Raw genomic sequence first — 18,096 nt, forward strand, 5'->3', positions numbered from 1 at the left:
CATCTGAAATGTGGCATGGGAGCTCAACTTTCCATATTTGAGCCTACCTGTTCAGCAGTCATGAAAAATACGGCAAAATACGATACACAGAAAGAGGATAATCCTTAAGATGGTTCCTAACACGGCGCGGATGAATTCCAGGTGAAGTAAATCCCAACTAACGCCTAAGCAAATCGCCATGAAGATCATGAGTATCACTGTAGAGTAGATCAAGAGCAAAAAACAATGAGCAAATAACATCAACCAGCATTAGACGCAACATCTGTAACGCTTATCGGGAATCAGGCTCAACGACAAGGTATCAACCTCCATCAGATAGAGGCAAAGGTCACGGAATGTCAACTCCGGGAAAACAGCAGACCAAAGAAGCAACGAGGCCAATGCAAGGATGATCATGGGAATAGAGTACAAAGAGCTGAGGCACTGACCCCAAAGCAAGCGGATTTCGGTTGTGAAACGCAAGGACTTCACGTCCAGTGATCCCATAAGCCTAACCCAGTTTATACCGTCCTCTGACGGTATAAACAGCCGGTACTGACCATCACTTCGTTCAACAGGGACACCAAATAAGCGAAAGACCACCATCCGATATGTTCAATGAAATAAAGCAACAGGGAGACTTCCCATGCAACTCAAAGCAATTAGCGACAATGTAACCGAACATACGCCATTCCCAACCTCTTTAGATTGATATAAAACCGGAAATAAATAATTAGTTCTCTGCAAAGGTCAGGCGGCAGTCCCTTTCTGCCTCTTGCCTCCTACCCGAGGGCTAGCCTTGACTTTGGCACCCCCGGAAGCGGCGCCGTTAACCTCTCCGCCGGCCTCCTCACCCTCCATTTTGACGGTACTAGCCCGTCGACGCTTGTTGCTCACATTAGGGCTTGCGCTAGCGCTACCAACTTGCTGTGGCATTTGGCCTTGTGGCCCAATTGCTGGAGGTCCCGAAAGATTGCTCTGACCAGGGCTTGGATGGGCTGATCCCGGGAGATGGGGCGAGCCTTGCGCACCAACGGGTAGATTGAGATGGGCCATCCCCGGGGAAGCGAATTGATTCGGCCCGCCCATGCTAGGTGCTCGCGCGTTCGGACCCGGCTGCATTGCAGGGTTCATATTGCCCTGCATGAAAACAGGGTTCGCGTTCTGGCTAGCTTGCATGTTGCTTACGAGACTCCGCAACGATTCAGATGGAGTTAAATTCGGATTTTGGTGCGAGTATTGGAACAGAAGCTGCATTTGAGATATTGTCTCGGCCACCTATACACTCACAGACGTTAGAACCAATCTTTTCATGGCAGCGAAGCAGAGCAACATACCTCTAAAAACTGCAATACGGGATAAGGGACCCCATTAGAAGTTACCATAGACTCGGGCAACGTAAATGCGGGCTGCTGAGGCTGCTTCTGCGAGGCTCGCTTGCCGTTCTTAGTGAGCTTAGGGCTTTGTTTCTGATCAAGCTCCAAAGCCTGTAACTGGCTTCGGGGAAGATACTCCGTATGGCTCATAACAACAATATCAAGAACTTCAATTTTGTTTTGAAAGTCAAACTGCGCCTTCAAGGTGCCGGTAGTGAAAAGCTAGCAAAAGCTTTAGCACGGACAATTGGTTAACTTTGGAAGGAAAATAATCAGCAACTCACCTGTGCATCGTTTGTGAACCAGTAGATGAAGAAAGCTTTAGGACACTCGACAAGATGACCTCCGTTAGGAAGATCCTTTTCTCGAGGCCCTTCAATAAGCATCTGAATCTGTCGAATCCCACTCGCAAATTGTGTCAAATAATACCGCGCAAGCGCTGGTGTTGCAATTTCAAACTGCTTAGCACCAGCTTGGTTATTGAACACGCCCTGACGGAGAACCCCAGTGGGTGAATAGAATCTGTCAACAAAGCTTGACCAGTACGCCAAATCGGCCGCTTCTCCACGGCTCTGCGCCCATGTTAGTTTCAATTTATTAACGATCATTAAGTGTTGGGAATAGCAAGAGTGACATACCGTAAAGCTGCTCAGTTGTTCGGCAAAATTACCTAGGACTAGGACCGATTGTCCCCTCATGGCCATTCGCTGCTGCATCAACATTGCAGCGTTTTGTTGATGTTGTTGTTGGGCTTTCAAGGCTTCTGCGGCCATTGGGTGGGGTTGCTGGCCTTGCTGCTGACCCGGGTGCGGTTGGCCCTGTTGAGATTGTGCTTGCGACTGTGCTTGCGGCTGCTGCTGCGGCTGCTGCGGTTGGGCTTGTTGTTGGGGTTGTTGCGGATGCGGCTGCTGGCCGGGCTGCTGAGCCTGAGGAAGTTGCTGGGGGGCGAGATTCGGTGTGGGCTGCGATTGTTGGGTGACTACTGGTTGCTGCTGCGGCGGCTGAGAGGACGAGACTTGAGGAGGGTTCGGCTGGGGAGTTGCGCTCCCTTGATGCGGTGGCGGACCTGGCTGAGGTTGCGGAGTGGCACTTTGCGCATCGTGCACATTTTGAGGTTGGGGCGCCGGTCGCTGTTGCGGGGTGTGTTGGCCCTGTTGAACAGCATTCTGCTGCTGAACTTGTTGCGCTTGTTGAGCTTGCTGGGCTTGGGCTTGGGCTTGGGCTTGAGCTTGGGCTTGAGCCTGAGCCTGGGCCTGGGCTTGGGCCTGAGCCTGTGCAGCTTGCTGCATTACGAAGAGCTGCTGTTGTTGCTGGATATTCTGGGGTTGTCCGTGTGACATCTGCTGTAGCTGCTGCATTTGCTGCATATTCGCCGGTCGCATCGCCGGATTCTGCATGGCGACCATGTGCGCTGCGCTTAAGGCTTGCGTTCCGTTCGGGAGAGAGACAGAGAGACCGCCGTGCTGCGGCTGTGGTTGCTGTGGCTGCTGATGTTGGGGTTGGCCTTGCTGTGCTTGTTGTGCTTGCTGCTGAAACATCATGCGCTGTCTGATCATGTTTTGGTGGTGCTGCTGAAGGAGCTGCGGATTCCCGCCGACTATTAAGAGACGTGTCAGCCGGTGACCATGACCAGAAGCAATTCAGGGGAGTGTGCCAACTAGGAAAGTCCTTCAACCAGGTAATGGCATTTTAGAGGGACGACGTACAATTCTGCGCGTATGGTGGCTGTTGGAATAAGTGTGGCTGCGGCCCAAGGTGGGAGAGAGCGTGAGCCTGTACGGGCCCTCCTGGACCAGTCGTTCCCGCTCCTGGAGGCATTTGTCCCATCATCGGACCGCCTTGGGAAACCTGCGGGCCAGGTCCAGACACGCCAGGGTGTACTTGCTGCATCATTGCACCTGGATGAGCATTCGGGTGTTGACCAGGAGCCAATGCGTGACCCGGAGGAAGACCCGGGTGGCCGGCCATGCCTGGATGGGCAGCGAATGGCTGCGCCATCATCATCGCCGGGCTACGAAGTCACCGATATCGGGGACCCCACAGCCTGAGAAGTAGTGTAAACTAGGAGTGAAGGGGGTACAGGACTGAAGTAGAAAATAAAGAATACAAAGTGTCGAAAATACAGCAACGGAGGTTTAGGCGGGCGGACGACTCGAAAAGGCGCGCTTGACGTGGAGACACAACAGGGCCGCTTTTAGTGTCGGAGCGGAGGCTAAAGCCTAAAAGCGCAGTGGGCGGACGATTGAGCCTGCCGGGACCACACCAAATCTAAGGCATGGATCGGCCTGAAAGATATCGCCGGTGTCGACGGTTTAATCGTCACCTGCTGGATCAGAATTAGGGGAGACGCGATGCAGAGAAGCGGCGGATACGAGAATTGGGAAGATCGAGTGGAGGAAGATGAACGAAGTGGAGGGGCTTTTAGGGACCAAAGACGGGCGGCCGACTCTCGCGATCGCCAGTTCAATATGAGGCTTGATAACCAACGGAGTGGGTTTGAACAGGCAATCGGGATAGACACGAACAACCAGAAAAGCGCCACACAGCTGACAGAACCCAGTATCGCGCTCAAAAAGAGGGGAAAGCAAAAGGGCGTGGTGGAGGGAATGCGGTGGCTTTCCAAGGGGGAGGGAAGAGGGAGAAAAGGCAGAGCGAGAGGGAAAATGGTGAGGTCGAAGGCGCCGACAGATCTTCTGTCTTCCAACCTCCAACAACCATAAATTGCAGCACTCACCTTCAGCCAGCTGGCTACTGCGTCGAGCACCAGATCTCAGATATCTTCCAGGAATTTCCTGACAGTCCCTGACGGTTATCTGCCACCACCTCCTGGTCCTGCCTCTGAATTTCTTCCTGTGAGGCGCTTTGCTGGCCGGATTATTTGATCGCCGAGTTCCGCTACTCCTGAAACGAACTAGCGCTTATCTCGGGAAAACCGTTGGCCGGCGGTCAGTCCTTTTCCATCTTTTTCCCCCACCAGTATTTATCTCGAGACTTTTTTCTTCCATCTTCCTATTCAATTTTCTCTCTGGAAAAAGTCTCATGATTGTTCGGGAGCAGTGCATGTATCTCGTACCATGTAATTAGAGCTTTCATGTCAGCCCAGTCATCAACGCTGCATCTCTCGACATGACGTGTGATGCAGTGCGATCATACCATACATCTTAAGCCAGATCAGGTCATCAACTAATTAGCAGGGTGAGTACCAATTCCTCTTGTTTTTCATGTCTTGGTCTCTCGAGGATGACAACACCATCTCTTCTTCTTTCATTATCCAATTCGCCCATGACGATACAGTTCGGACCTTCCTTTTCCCGGTTGGTCTGCTACTTGCCAGTATATTTTGTCTGAGAGATTATTCGCTCTATATTTCGTTCGCCAAACGTGTTCCGTGTCCAGTGGCTAACGGTATCAAAAGGCAGAAACACAGAACGTTCTTTGACAACGCGGTTGGATTGCTGACACGGCTTTATCTCAAAAGGTGGGCTTAAGCTTCTCACGCTGTAGCTGGTGTGCATGGACTAGAATCAGATATCTGCGTCAATACTACATCTTCGAACGAATCTATGTTCACATTCTTTACCGTAGAGTCGATTTAGAGTTGCTGTAGAACTGCTGGAGCTGCTGGGATCACGGGCGCTGGCAACTGAGTGTCACTACCAGATAGATGCTTTGCATACTACAAGTGCTTTCCCAGCAAACGAACGTAATGCGAGGAATTTCCTTCAAACAGCTGAAGGTCGCATCACGTCATGTCAAGTCCCACATTCTGTCAAAACATTTATTAATAGTATTGAACATTGAATTTGAGGCTCAAAGAGACTCCAGGAAAAGCTATGTACATTGCACACTGATGAGAAATCACGTGGTTGCTGACAAAGAACAAACTGGGCTTCCATGGGCTTAAGATAAAAAAGTTCCGTCCTCAAGAGCACAGTTGACATCTGATGCAGACGTTTGTTTCGTGCAGCATCAGCAGCCTCACTATTCTCTGATTCCGGCGGCATCACTTGCCCCGGATGTACTCGTCAATGCAACAGGGCCGGCTCCTTTGGTCTCTCGCACGACCCTGTCGTTTCGTCGCGCACCGTCGATTTCCTGCAGCTGTCACGTCTCCGTTGCGTCGCTTTCATCTTTCGCAGACATGGCGGTCCTCGACACCGTCTGATCCTAATAATCCTCGAGACTCGGTTCCCGAGAATGCCCACAGCGAAACGCCAACACTCAATGGCACCTTCAATCCAACTCACGCCGACGCCTCGATTGATCCAGTAGACCGGCCAAGCGCAAAGGATCCGGGTCCCTACGGGTCTCCCATTCGAAGGGCGCTCAGAAGTAGGAAGCGCTCCAAGGAACCAGTGGCCCAAACTGTCACAATCCCTGACTGGTTCCGTGAGCGGAATACGGTGCTCAGCCAGAGTTGGGCAGCAGAGACGCAACAACCGGTGAATATCCGCGCCGTTGTACAAGATGATAAATCATCTGCGGATGGACTGTCTTCTGGAGGCAACGGGGAGGAACCGCCTGCAGCCACTGGGCAGCCTCCCCTCAAACACCGTTACGCCTTGACCGACGCGTTGTGGGAGGAACTGTGCGCCTCCGCAAGGGCCGGTTTACGGCTCCCACCGGCAAAATACGCAACCGAGCCATCTGCGCGCAAATCACACCTTGTGCTTCATTATCCTGGCCCTGATGGGATTTTGTTCCTAGACGCGGTGATAAAGCGCCTTGCCGGGGAGCTCAGTGCTGATTTGGTGACGCTCAATGCTCAAGATATCGCCCAACTCTGCGTTGAGCAGGATTTAACAGACACGGGTAGAACGTCGCCTATCCGACTCCTGGGCTATGAAGTGTTTCGGCCATCAGTTTCGAATTCGTGGCGAGAGTCTGGCGATGGGATGAATGAGGAAGATGAAGGTGAAACCGACGCGATGGTTCCAAGGAACTTACGCCCTGGCGGCATGGGCAGCCCAAAATTCATAACGATTGAGAGTGCCCGCGAACCGGGGGATATCCCTCTTCCCAATCTATTCGGTCTCAAGTCGCTGGTTGCGGCAATTAGCCCGTCAGATGGTTCAGTAGGCACCGCATCATCTCAACCGTCTTACGATCGAGTCGAGGAGAGGCGGCTTCAGCTTCTGCATAAACTCATCTCTCCTGGCGAACCTTCAGGACAGGCGCTCACTCCAACCGCGACCGATCAAGATGAACCTAGTGACTTCGTCGAACCTAAACAAGAACAAAGGGGTGATATCATCGTCCAGGTTCAGGACTACGCTGAGATACAGAGTTCGCGTGAGGGCTCCAGATTTCTGAATTTACTACAGCAAGTAATCCAGGACCGGCGAAAGGACGGGCACCGGGTTCTATTCATTGGAACCGCAGCTCAAGACGTCCCTCCAGACTCGGATTCCTCCAGGCTACTTCAAAATGCGTTTGACGACCAGTTCTCTCAAGTGGTCGTCGTCACGCCGGCCATGAGCACAGACATACGGGAAAAAACATTCGCGGAAGATCGAAAAAAACGGACACTTGAGGTTAACATCCGACACATCCAGAGCATGCTCCGAACACGACTCGAGGAGCAACCCTCGGCAGTGAAGGATGAAGTCTTCCAGAGTTCCTCTTGGCCATTAGATCCTTCTTCTATAAAGGATTCGGGCCTTGATGAGCGATACTGGTCGTATAACCAAGTGCATTGGGCAGCGACACTTGCTCTTGGAAGTCTCCGCGCCACTGAAGCCTTCGGTTTCGAACACATCCAGAGCGGGCTCGAAATGTTACGAAGGACAGAACGAGTAAGGGACGAGTGGTTGCAAGAACGAACGCCCAAAGCAAGGTCTTCCGAAACCGAAAATAACCGTGAGCGGCTGATCTCGTCGCTGCGTAAAACTTGCAATTCGCATGAGAAGAAGTTGCTAAACGGCGTGGTTGATGCAAAAAGCATTCGCACTACTTTTGCTGATGTACATGTACCGCCCGAAACGATTGACGCACTCAAAACACTGACTTCCTTGTCCCTTATCCGTCCTGAAGCTTTCACCTACGGTGTGCTAGCTACGGACAAGATACCGGGTCTGCTTCTTTATGGACCGCCGGGCACTGGTAAAACTCTACTCGCAAAGGCAGTGGCCCGCGAAAGTGGTGCCACTGTGCTCGAAGTCAGTGGATCCGAGGTATATGATATGTATGTGGGTGAAGGGGAGAAGAACGTCAAGGCCATTTTCACACTAGCCAAAAAGCTCAATCCGTGTGTCGTTTTCATAGATGAGGCCGACGCTATCTTCTGTTCTCGTACTGGAGCCAGCAGCCGCACATCCCACCGGGAACTGATCAATCAATTCTTGCGAGAATGGGATGGAATGAACGACCTTTCAACCTTCATCATGGTCGCCACAAATAGGCCGTTCGACCTAGACGATGCAGTTCTCCGTCGTCTTCCTAGACGGCTACTGGTGGACCTTCCTACAGAGCAAGACCGTTTGGCAATCCTGAAAATCCATCTCAAAGATGAAGCACTGGATGCCTCAGTCGACCTTGCCGAACTGGCACGTCGCACTCCGTTATACTCTGGTTCTGATCTGAAGAATCTCTGCGTGGCAGCCGCCTTGGCCTGCGTACGAGAAGAGAACGCCTTGGCACAACAGCATACAGGCGAAAGCCCCTATCAGTACCCTGCAAGGCGAACGCTGACATGGGCGCATTTCACTCGGGGCATGGAAGAGATCAGCGCATCCATCAGCGAAGACATGTCTTCCCTTTCGGCAATCCGGAAGTTCGATGAGCAGTTTGGAGACCGCAAAGGTCGGCGCAAGAAGAGCCCCGGGTGGGGATTCACAACGCATGTCAGTGACCAGGCTATACCAGATGCTGCCCGCGTGCGTACCTGAATGCAACAATTAGATACCCTAGAATGAGACTTGGACGGTGTTTTGGTTCGACAGTGTGTTTTGACAGGGCTTTCGGGAAGGGATGGTTCCGATCATGCGATGCCATTTGTACCACCACTAACTACTATCTCTTTCTACATGTATTAGCGACACGGCGGCTTGTACCAACAGAATCAATAGTTAGACTAAAAAGAGTATATACTATTTTCATTGCATGATCACCTGTAGTGGCGGCATTTGCCCACCCGCAGCCTTCAACATGTTTCGTCCAGGCAGAGTTTTCCGGCGTACTCGACAACTCAACTCGACCGCCGCTTTCCGCTTGGGAATCGTCTTTATGCATCATGAACTTTTCTCGTCGAACAAAGAAAACAACCATTGCCATTGCCAACTACCATCAGCTTGATATGTAAAGCGCAGCTGGGTCGACAACTAGCTCGGTCTTTTTGGACGTACCTCCCCCATCGTCCCGCCTTGTTCTCCTCACGCGATCACCCCCTCACATCCTCTTCTTTCGCCGCCGCCTTTCCCTTCCTACCTTCCTCTCTCGAGTCATCAAGCTCCCTCGCCATGTCTTCCGAATCCCGAGATGAGGCAATCCGTGAAGCAAAGCGCTACGTCCGCGACGTAGTCCAGAATGACTGGTCTTTCGAGTTTTCTGCAAAGCCCGGTGCCCCGCCGCCAAAGTACCCTGCGAACCCAGAGCCCACGGAAGTACTGGAATGGCGACTCCGCGAATACGACAGCTCGGGATCGGAACTCGAGCCGCAATTTTCGCCCATCGGCAGTCCGGAGCGCGTGGACGTTGGCGATGCTTTTGATGCTTCTTCACCCCAGTCTGCGGGGTCACAACAGCGTCGGCGCAAAAGGCGCAGGCAGATGGAGGAGGAGATGAGCTGGAATGAAGGGTTGCGTACGTGGTTGGAGAGACGGGATGCATGGTCGGGAGCCTTGTCTAGAGAGCAGGTCAGGATGTGGGAGCAGAAACACCGGTCAATGTCCACGAAAGACGCGGAGTCTGGGGATAAGGGTGGTAACGCCGCTACGGCGTTGGATACAGACGCCCAGAGCATTCCGGCGTCTACAACATCTCGTCCGTTTGCTATCCCGGCTACGGGGCCTGCGACTGGGGAGTCGCCGAACCTCGCATCGAGGACAGAGGCTCTGAACATTGCAGACAATCAAACCACACCGTTGCAAGCTCAACAAGCCCAAGATCAAAGCAGCGACATTCAACCACCAATCCCTAACGATAACGCAGGAAAACTTGAGATCACTACCGATGCTATTCCGGAAATTCCAGTCCTTCCACAATCTCTCACCTCCGCTACCGCCGTTCCCACCGCAGAACCCCCTTCAACCACTACTACGACGTCCTCGACCCCCTCAACGCAAGACCATTTCTACGACCCTCTCATCCCTGTCGTCCCCTCCATGATTGCAACTTCAAATCCAATACGCGCCTCCATCACACCAGCAATGTACCCTTCCATCTACTCTAAGGTCGTCATCCAGGGCCTCACGCCCACAGTTCCCATTAACCTCGCCGACATGACTAAGGCCATGGTTCAGGGCTGGAAAGCAGACGGACAGTGGCCTCCAAAGCCTCAGAACCTAGTACTTGCGAACGACGCCATCGTTCGGCCAAGTAACGCCTCGGCTACTAAGCACCCGGATACGCCTGCGATTCCTGCATCAGCATCGGGTGACAAGAACAGACCGAGTTCGCCCGAGTCGAAGCGCAAGTCGGGAATTGCGAGCACAGTTCGCAAGGTCTTGCATTTCTCGGGGTTTCAGCACCATCCGTTTCATAGGCGTGGCTCTTCGAGCCAGAATATTTCGCATCAGGAGGATCCTGCAGAAGCCGGGGTTGGGGCTGCTGAGGGCTCATCGGTGGGTGCGAATGTTGAGCAGGGAGACAAATAGAAGCATGGCCGGGCACTGCGTTACATTTTGTTGTCCGCGACTGTGAGCGACATCAGTATCAGGGCCATTTATTTATCTATCTCTCTCTTCTTTCTGGTTCCCCTATCTCCAGCGTTTCTAAGAAGCAAGCGGGGACCACACTCATTCTATATCTTATATCCCAATGTTTGGTTGGTGTAGGGAAACCTACTGCAAAACTATTTATTAAGGTTTATCTACTCAACGTCACAAAAAAAGATTACCACAAACTTATTTCCGTTCCATGTTTACATCTACCTTTGATAAAGAAACGTGGAGCGAAGCAAACGAAAATGGCTTTCTGGTGGATTAAGTATAGACCTGATTCTTCATGAGTACTCGACACTAGGTACAGCATGACATGTAAACTAATAGGCCCTTGATGCTTTTCACGACTAACTGCCAGTTCCATGTCGTCATGTCTACAGATATATACTTTTGCAGTAAGATGAACCAAGACACAAGCCCGGGAATTACTTGCATCTTTCAGGCTACGCTTTGCGGCTCAGGATAGAAGGAACGACAAAGACACGTGCAGCCCAGTGAATCGTACCTGCCGTATTGGTTTGATATCTACTTAATGGGCGCTATTGCTACCAGGGCTCCACTTTCTAGATATGGGTATATGGCATAACTTACTCGTGGCAGCATCCTAGAGGCCATGAAACCTGGGGGAATCAAGATAGGTCCTCAAGTATACTTGCACAGGGAAGTATATAATGAGATGTCATAATGGATGTGAGATAGCTTAATTGTAACTGCAAAGTAGAGATTGATGTCGTTGATATTTAACTTCTATTTGGTGCTCGTTCACGTCGTTATATAAGTAGTTAGGTAGAGCACAGTCCTATCAAACAACAAGTACTTCTTCCTTCCATTCCCAGGAAAGATTGGTTTGCAGGTGATCACCCACGTCTTTGCTCTCCCCAAACAGATCCAAGCTATCCAGCGCACATAGAAGCGCCGTTGCAGCGTCACTCACCCCCTTCTCGGGAAGACTGTCTAGCTTTGCGGATATCGATGCGTCAATAATCACTTCTTGTGGCGCGTGCGCTCCACGCCTGGTGAAGTAGTACTTGCCCTGGTGGCGGGACCAGCTTTCGTTAATGTAGGTCTGAAGCTCTCTGGTAGCAGAGACGGCGAGATCGCTGGTAGAAGGGTGCAAGACCTCCAGAGTAGGGGTGAGGCTGATATGTGGTTCTGAAGATTGTTGCGATCGAGGTTGGAGGCAGGCGTTTATGAATATGGAGAGATTCTGAAAAGCGCGGATTTGCGCTAACAGGTGGCTCATTGCGCTCGAGTCTGCGACCAGACGGTCTAAATAGTCGACAACCGGGAGGGCAGATGTTATCATCTCGAGAAAGGCAGTAGTGGTGATCAACACCTCGGGCTGAGTGAGCATGTTAGCGTCTGTTATTATGTGGTGGAGAGCTCTATATGCCGACTCGAAGATTGCACAGAAGATGCCCATGACTGATGAGACACAGGCTGAGTCTGTGGTGTCAATACTGAAAAGCAGCTCTTGGAATACTCGAGTAATAGTCTCAATGATTGGCCGGCTAAGGATCCATGCAGCTCCGTTGGTGAAGGCCGTCGCAAGGTAGGCAGGGAAGACGCCTTGCAGAAGGGTTGCTCGCAAGGTGGGTTGTTCCAGGTTCCCAGTTTCGTAGGTATTTTTCATAGACTCACACAGCTGGTCGACGAAGTACGTTTGCTCGGCATCAAGGGCGGCTCGTTCTGAAACACTTTGGATGAAGATAACGAGCGTTTTTGCAACTTTGGCAGACGAGAGCTTGGGTTGGTAGCTTCGCAAACGAGCAACAATGTATAATGGATCCTTGGATGGCAGAGGGAACGTAGCAGTGTCTGTGAAGAATGGGTCGATAGGGCAGATATCCCTTGTATGCTGCTGCAAGAAGCCGACAATTCTCTGGACGAACTCTACGTAGGCTCCTTTGACCTCCGCCTCGCCATTGCCCAGCTCCTGGTAATTCGATTTCATGGACGACATCATCTTCTGAATAACTTCTCTGTAATCCTGCCGCGTGGTTGAGAGGTCACGAGATTTCACATCATCAAGGTTTTGGACATGAACGCGCATGTTGGACAAAACGCATGAGATGAGTGACAGACGGCGCTGACTTAGATCCGAAAGTGTTATTGAGTATCGTTCTTCCTTCGGGTTTTGCGAGAATGGAAGGTTCCTCAGCACGGGATCCTCTGTATTCCAATTCAGGATTGCCTCGGTGAAGCGGTGTTGGAACTTGAGCATTGATACTCTTTCAACCAAGCTTGACAGCCACATTCCAAGGATCTGAGCCTTACATTCCGATAAGATCTCGCTATCCTTCTCAATACACTTCGCCAGAAACTGAGGAGTAAATTTTCTGGTCTGCGTTGTCCAGCGAAGGGCCAGCCAAGAGTCAGCTTCGTACGGGCTTAAATAGCTGTCCCATCGCCGCAATTTGTGCTTCACAAGAGTGTGTGCCATAGATGACCAGCAGTCGACGACTCCCAGAAGGACAGCATCATCAGGACAACGATCGTCGCCAAAGCAGTTCGAAACCAGACGTGATACCGCAGGGTGGAATACCTGTTCCACATGCTCTACTCCTGAGGTAATCGGTGGAGATTCATAACCGTAGACAGCTTCGATATCAGTCCAATCTCCATAATCTTGACTGTCCTCATCAGCTGAAATCAAGGTGTTCGCCGAGTTCGTGGTCGACGAGCCTGTCAGCGAGCCGCATTTCTGAAGGTACATGACAATAACCTGGAGTCCCTCCAATACAGTTGCATTTAACCGAGTCGTGCGGCTATCGAAAAGGTCTAATATTAACTTGATAGGCGTCTGGGACACAATTTTCTGAGCATGCTCCAAGGAAGGCGCGGATTTGATCGCGCTCTGAAGCCCCTGTAGAGCCGTCTTCAGTAGGGATTCAATCTGCCGCTGGTTCTGAGCAACTGTCCTGTCAATCAGCTGTTGCGAGAAATTATTTCCACCGTCAATTTGCGCCTCAATCTCTTTTCGGGCTAGGTTGTGCTGCTTCAGGAACTCGGTAACAAAGTAGCCATGCCACTCGGCGAAGGGCTCTAGTCCAGATATATCCTCTTTTGTGGACAACTTGAATCTAGCAAGTCGCGTCCATGTCCGCAAACTGATTTTGCAGGTTTCGCGGTGGGAGGTGGCAGGATGGACCAGGTCCTTGATTGTTCCCAGCCGAGGACGGCAACCATCAGGAACAGACGAGTACAAGACGCAAAGGAGATCATGATGATTTCTCAAAGCATTCAAGTCAGCTTGGTGGATGGGCTGTTCTTTGGGATAATCCCGGCCATGGTTCGGTAGCAATCGCCAAGTATAATTCCGGATCGTCTTTTTGTCATAGGCTTTTGTTAGGAAACGCAGTCCGCTCGCGAGTATCTTCAGCAAGATATGGAAGCACGAGTCACCTGGCAGAATCTGAAATGAAGGATTACCGTCAAGTTCATCAAGGAAGGCAGGCGATTTGTAGCTCTCTTCTGACTTCAAATCGTACAAGGTCCGCTTGGCAAAAAAGTCGTAGAGGGTGTCGAGAATTGGTTTGCAATCGCGCCAACCCCAGCCATTGATGAGAATAAAGCACCTTTGAAACAGGACTCGGCAGTAGCTATAGTAAGAAATAGGGCGAGATTCTAAATCCGCCTCATCGCTCTCGAGAACCGGACGCAAAAGCCGCTTTACAACTGTCCAGTTGTCGTGGCCACCCTGGAAACGGGAGCCAATGCGAGAAATCCCATGAACATCGATCTCTTGTAGGGGGAGAGTTGTAAGGACCTGTTGCCATCCACTTTCCAGGATGCCAATATCCTTCTCAGTGCTTTTAGCATCTACTTCTGGGCACGCCTCCGCCACAAAGTCTTCCAGGCAGCCTCTGAATCTGTCAGCGCTGCATAGAACGTGTCGAACAATGACATAGGCTTCAACAATCGGATGATCATCCTTTATTCCCTCCTCTTGTAGTTTTCTCTGCTTACTCGCGGCGAGGAACTTCCGAAGGCATTCTTGCCCCGCCTGGCTCGATATAAGAGTGATAACTTGTCTCGAGGCCGTCTTTGCTAGATTGATTGTCTCATGCTTAATGGTCTGGTTCACAAGACTATGGCTAGCAACCTGGCAAACTTGGTTTGCGAAAACGACGTTGTACGATGCGACCTTCATAAATTGCTCTGCACTACACCCTGTGGCAGCCATTATGTCTGATAAGATTTCCAAGAGTTTTGCAATTAGGCTGTTTGCTCTTGTCACGAACCCGGCTCTATCAATGGGGTCAATGAATGATAGAGCTTCGGACGCGTACCTAATCACGGCTCTGTATGTAGCGTATGCAGAATCAGGCATGTTCCACGAGATGTCTCCAGGACCTCCAGCCTTAGCGGTTTCCGCGGATTCGAGAATCTTGTCAAACACCGAACCGAGCTGGGAGGAGACGGAGTCATCCCAGGCGTCCCATCGCATAGAACAATCACCAAGTTGGAAATGGGAGGAACTGGTGTTCTTGTCAAGATCACGTCTGGTGATATTAAGGGAGCGAGAGAACTCTCCGCTACCAATGAATGTGGACTCATGAAAGAAAATTCCCGTGTGTAAGGGATTAACATCAAAATCAACAGAGTATGCTGTTCTGAAGTGCCTCAGTTGCCCAGCTCCCCTGCCTTGGGAAAGCTGTGCCGTGCTTCCGGTGGGAATTTCTGTAGCTTTGAGATTTGGAGAGTAAAAGTCTTGGATATTTGTCGTAAGGTCGATGCGTTTCGGTGGTCGCTTCCTCAATTGACGAGGCCGTAAAGCACCAGCTGATTTAGGAGCGTGAACTGGCTTGTCAATCTCAATATTCGTTGGAGGAACGCTCTGAAGAATATCATGACCTTGCTGTCTCTCGCCAGTAGAAAGGAACCGGTTCAGAGGCAGCCTGTCATCACGGGCCAAGAGGGCAAGTGACCTCTGCAATGACGAAGGCTGCCTTACCGTGCTGTCATGGCTGTCAAATTCCGGAACAACAGGACGTGGGCTACTTCTGCTCAGTGAAGTTACGGCGAGGTTCCGTTGGATAATCCAGGCATTGCCTCGCCGTTGCTGCGCAGGTTTCATTGCAGTCCCACGAGTGCTTGGTGTAATGTCCAAAGGAGCATTTACTGTCAGGAGATTCTCCTCGGTAACATTGTCGTACTCTGTTGGGGCTGCGTGTTGGACGCCATTCGGGGGAGCATTCACTGTTGGTGAAATCTCTTTCGCAGCTATACCGTGCCTCATCAAAGTCGCTTGTCGAGTCTCACCCCGATCGCTCTCTTTCGCCCTCTTCGCGCTTAGGCCGTTGAAGATCTGTCTAGCATTCGTAGACAGACCCCGTAGGGGCTGTCTTCGATGCGTCTGACTCGGTACTAGGGGCAAGGTGGTTTGCTGCACGCGCCCTGAACGCCATTCGCGCAACGAGGCATTAGCATCTTCTGTATCCATTCTAGAACTCAGCCTAATCACCTTGCGGGACGGGCTACGTCTCCCCCGATCCTCGCGGTAACGTGCTTTTCTCGCAGCAATTCTCAGAAATTGAGGCTGTTTATTTCGAGGCACTGATGCGACATCGGGAGCATCCAAGATGCCCAATCTGGGGGGCTTTTGAGACAACCTTTTTTTCCTTTGTACTCTGTACACAGAGTCCGTGAGCCTCGCTTGCCGTTCTAAGCGTGGCTTCTTTGATTGACCACCGGTGCGAACTTCGTCTCCCTCCTGTCCTCTGCGCTTTTTGGCACGCTTTCGACTCCCGGAGAGAGCAGGGTTGCGAGGTGCTGTCGGAAACATATAGTCGATTTGGTTATCTTCGGGTATGTCTCCATCAGGCCAAAGCTTTTGATCAAGTGATGAATCTTCGAAACCAACCCATCTAGCTATGTTTTGTTGCGGGTCATCGTCATCAGAAATATCGCTACTCTGATCATTATCCTCTTCAGCGAGCTGCCTTAAAGACAGAATATGTTCCCTCGCGCTAGATGGGGCTGACGAGTGGGCTTTCTTCGTTATCTTTCTCGCGACGCCTTTAGCAGCTTCTGTGTCCAGCCTACCCATCCTATCATTATTGCGTTGTGTAGCACCTGAGCCCCCTTTCTGCTTCTGCTGGTCCAGTCGCAACCATGAAGCCGGGAGGACGCCTTTGATCTTCTTCTGAAATCTTCGGAAAATCGCCTCCTGTGCATCCTCGTCCTCATCCTCATCATTCAAATCAGAACCCGAACTGCTGCTTGGGGTTACTGACCTAATAGTCCCTGCGATATCTGATTGTTGGTCAAGTCCGTTTTCATCATCATCTAGTAAAACGGGTTCAAAATTGTCATGAGCACTTTCCCTTGTTCCTGTCCGAGGCGTAGCGACGGGAGGCGAGAATCTACGCGGAAATTGAGCCCCTGTATCCTTCTGCATGAGTGAAGGGGAGACACTGTCCGAGCACAAGGGGCTGACGATGTCAAAGATCGAGGAAGCATCAGGCTCCGAGGATGATACGTTATCAACCACTACCTGCGGCGGAGCTGGCCGAGGCGCTGAAAGATATCTCTGGCGTTGGCGCTCATCTCCAGGTCCTACCACCCTGCGTCTTTTCGGCGAGCGCTGCCCGGTGCTGCGCGCAGAGTATTTCGGTTGTCGATCAAACCGCCTATCGCCGCGCTTAACTGTGTCTTCTATGGGTCGTGGCTCCGACAGCGGTCGAGAATCTAGAGGAGACGACAGGATGTACTGAAGTCCCGTCGTTTGCGAGTCCGAAGTTGAGCCTGCATCATCGCCAAAGTCTTTTTCCTGACTCTCATCGTCTGCAGCGCGTGCTGGTTGCAAGATCTGTTGAGGAAAGCGTACAGGTTTGAGGCCCCTGGCTTTCATAAGGCTCTTGTATTTTGCATCTTCAAGAAGATAAGGGTGTAATTGAATGGGATTGCGTTGTCGGAGCGACCTTCTTTCCGGCTGATCCAACTGTCGTAATATATCTTCAGGTATATCGAGAGGGGGTAGCAGATCTTCAAAAGTCTGGTCCAACGCTTCACGACGCTGTTGCTGCTGTTCTTCCATCTCGCCTAAGATGGAGGAGCGAGGGGACGATAATGGTGAGGACAAAGGAGAGCTTTCCAGCGCCCTCTGCGCGTTCTCGTTTTGCGAATGGGGCTGGCTAGGCACCTTTGCTTTGGGAGTAGGCGTAACTGCGATCGCATGCGAGGTCTGTTTACGCCAGGGATGATAGTCCCTTTGCAACAGATCGGGAGAAGAGCTCGGGATATCCCAAAAATCATGCTGTTGCTTAGGTCGCGGCGTCGACGAGCCACTTCCGCCAACTGTGGATGAGCCATTAGATGACTGAGAGCTAACAGACTTCTTCCTTTCTTTAGACCTAGCCTCTTCTGCCGCACTTATTCCCAAATCCGGTTCGGCTTCTCCGTTATCGTCGTCTGGCGTCCGCAATCGTCTGTCCGGTAAAAGCAAAGGCAAATCCATATCCTCGTCGACAGGCGCAACTGTCTCCTCGACAATATCAGCACCGTCGTGACCCTCCTTCCCAGCACCAGTGTTACCACCACAAGTATCTGCATTGTCCCGTTGTTGGCTGTTCACTCCATCGCTCCCATTATGATGATCGTCTCCAGCCAGTTCAGCGACCTCCTCACTCCGCAGAGCGCTAACAACGACAGAGACATTATTGGCACTCTTAGTAGTTGCATCCAGCATTAACCCCATCTCCTGGCTATCGAGCCCATCTTCCTCGTCCGAATCTGGCACAAACCCTCGTTCCCGCCATGACTCCATTTGCATCCTCGGACGCGCTAGCCCATGTCTCTAGAGTTCCATTCTTCGAAAACCACCTCTTGATTAGAACCCGACACTCGGGAAATTACGT

General features: G+C 51.4%; 4 protein-coding genes across 4 annotated transcripts, besides 1 other annotated feature; 2 read left to right on the plus strand and 2 right to left on the minus strand.

Moving 5' to 3' along the window:
* Window positions 1–18,096: part of a sequence feature (contig 1.107 303..444822(-1)) that runs on past both edges of the window.
* On the minus strand, window positions 730–2,128 carry ANIA_06264 (LIM domain-binding protein; the record flags this gene model as incomplete). Its single annotated transcript, XM_050611473.1, has 4 exons — window positions 730–1,143; window positions 1,317–1,577; window positions 1,640–1,927; window positions 1,994–2,128. The coding sequence occupies 4 exons, from the start codon at window positions 2,126–2,128 to the stop codon at window positions 730–732; spliced, it is 1,098 nt and encodes a 365-aa protein (XP_050466950.1).
* Window positions 5,372–8,439, plus strand: ANIA_06263 (ATP-binding protein; the record flags this gene model as incomplete). Its single annotated transcript, XM_658775.2, has 1 exon — window positions 5,372–8,439. The coding sequence occupies one exon, from the start codon at window positions 5,372–5,374 to the stop codon at window positions 8,240–8,242; it is 2,871 nt and encodes a 956-aa protein (XP_663867.1). The 3' UTR covers window positions 8,243–8,439.
* Window positions 8,813–10,471, plus strand: ANIA_06262 (DUF4050 domain-containing protein; the record flags this gene model as incomplete). The annotated part of the gene is made up of 1 exon (XM_658774.2): window positions 8,813–10,471. One exon carries the CDS (start codon window positions 8,813–8,815, stop codon window positions 10,166–10,168), a length of 1,356 nt encoding a protein of 451 aa, XP_663866.1. The 3' UTR covers window positions 10,169–10,471.
* Window positions 11,037–18,005, minus strand: ANIA_06261 (uncharacterized protein; the record flags this gene model as incomplete). The annotated part of the gene is made up of 1 exon (XM_658773.1): window positions 11,037–18,005. One exon carries the CDS (start codon window positions 18,003–18,005, stop codon window positions 11,037–11,039), a length of 6,969 nt encoding a protein of 2,322 aa, XP_663865.1.

The sequence above is a fragment of the Aspergillus nidulans genome, chromosome I, assembly GCF_000011425.1.
Source record: "Aspergillus nidulans FGSC A4 chromosome I".
Lineage (NCBI taxonomy): Eukaryota > Fungi > Ascomycota > Eurotiomycetes > Eurotiales > Aspergillaceae > Aspergillus > Aspergillus nidulans.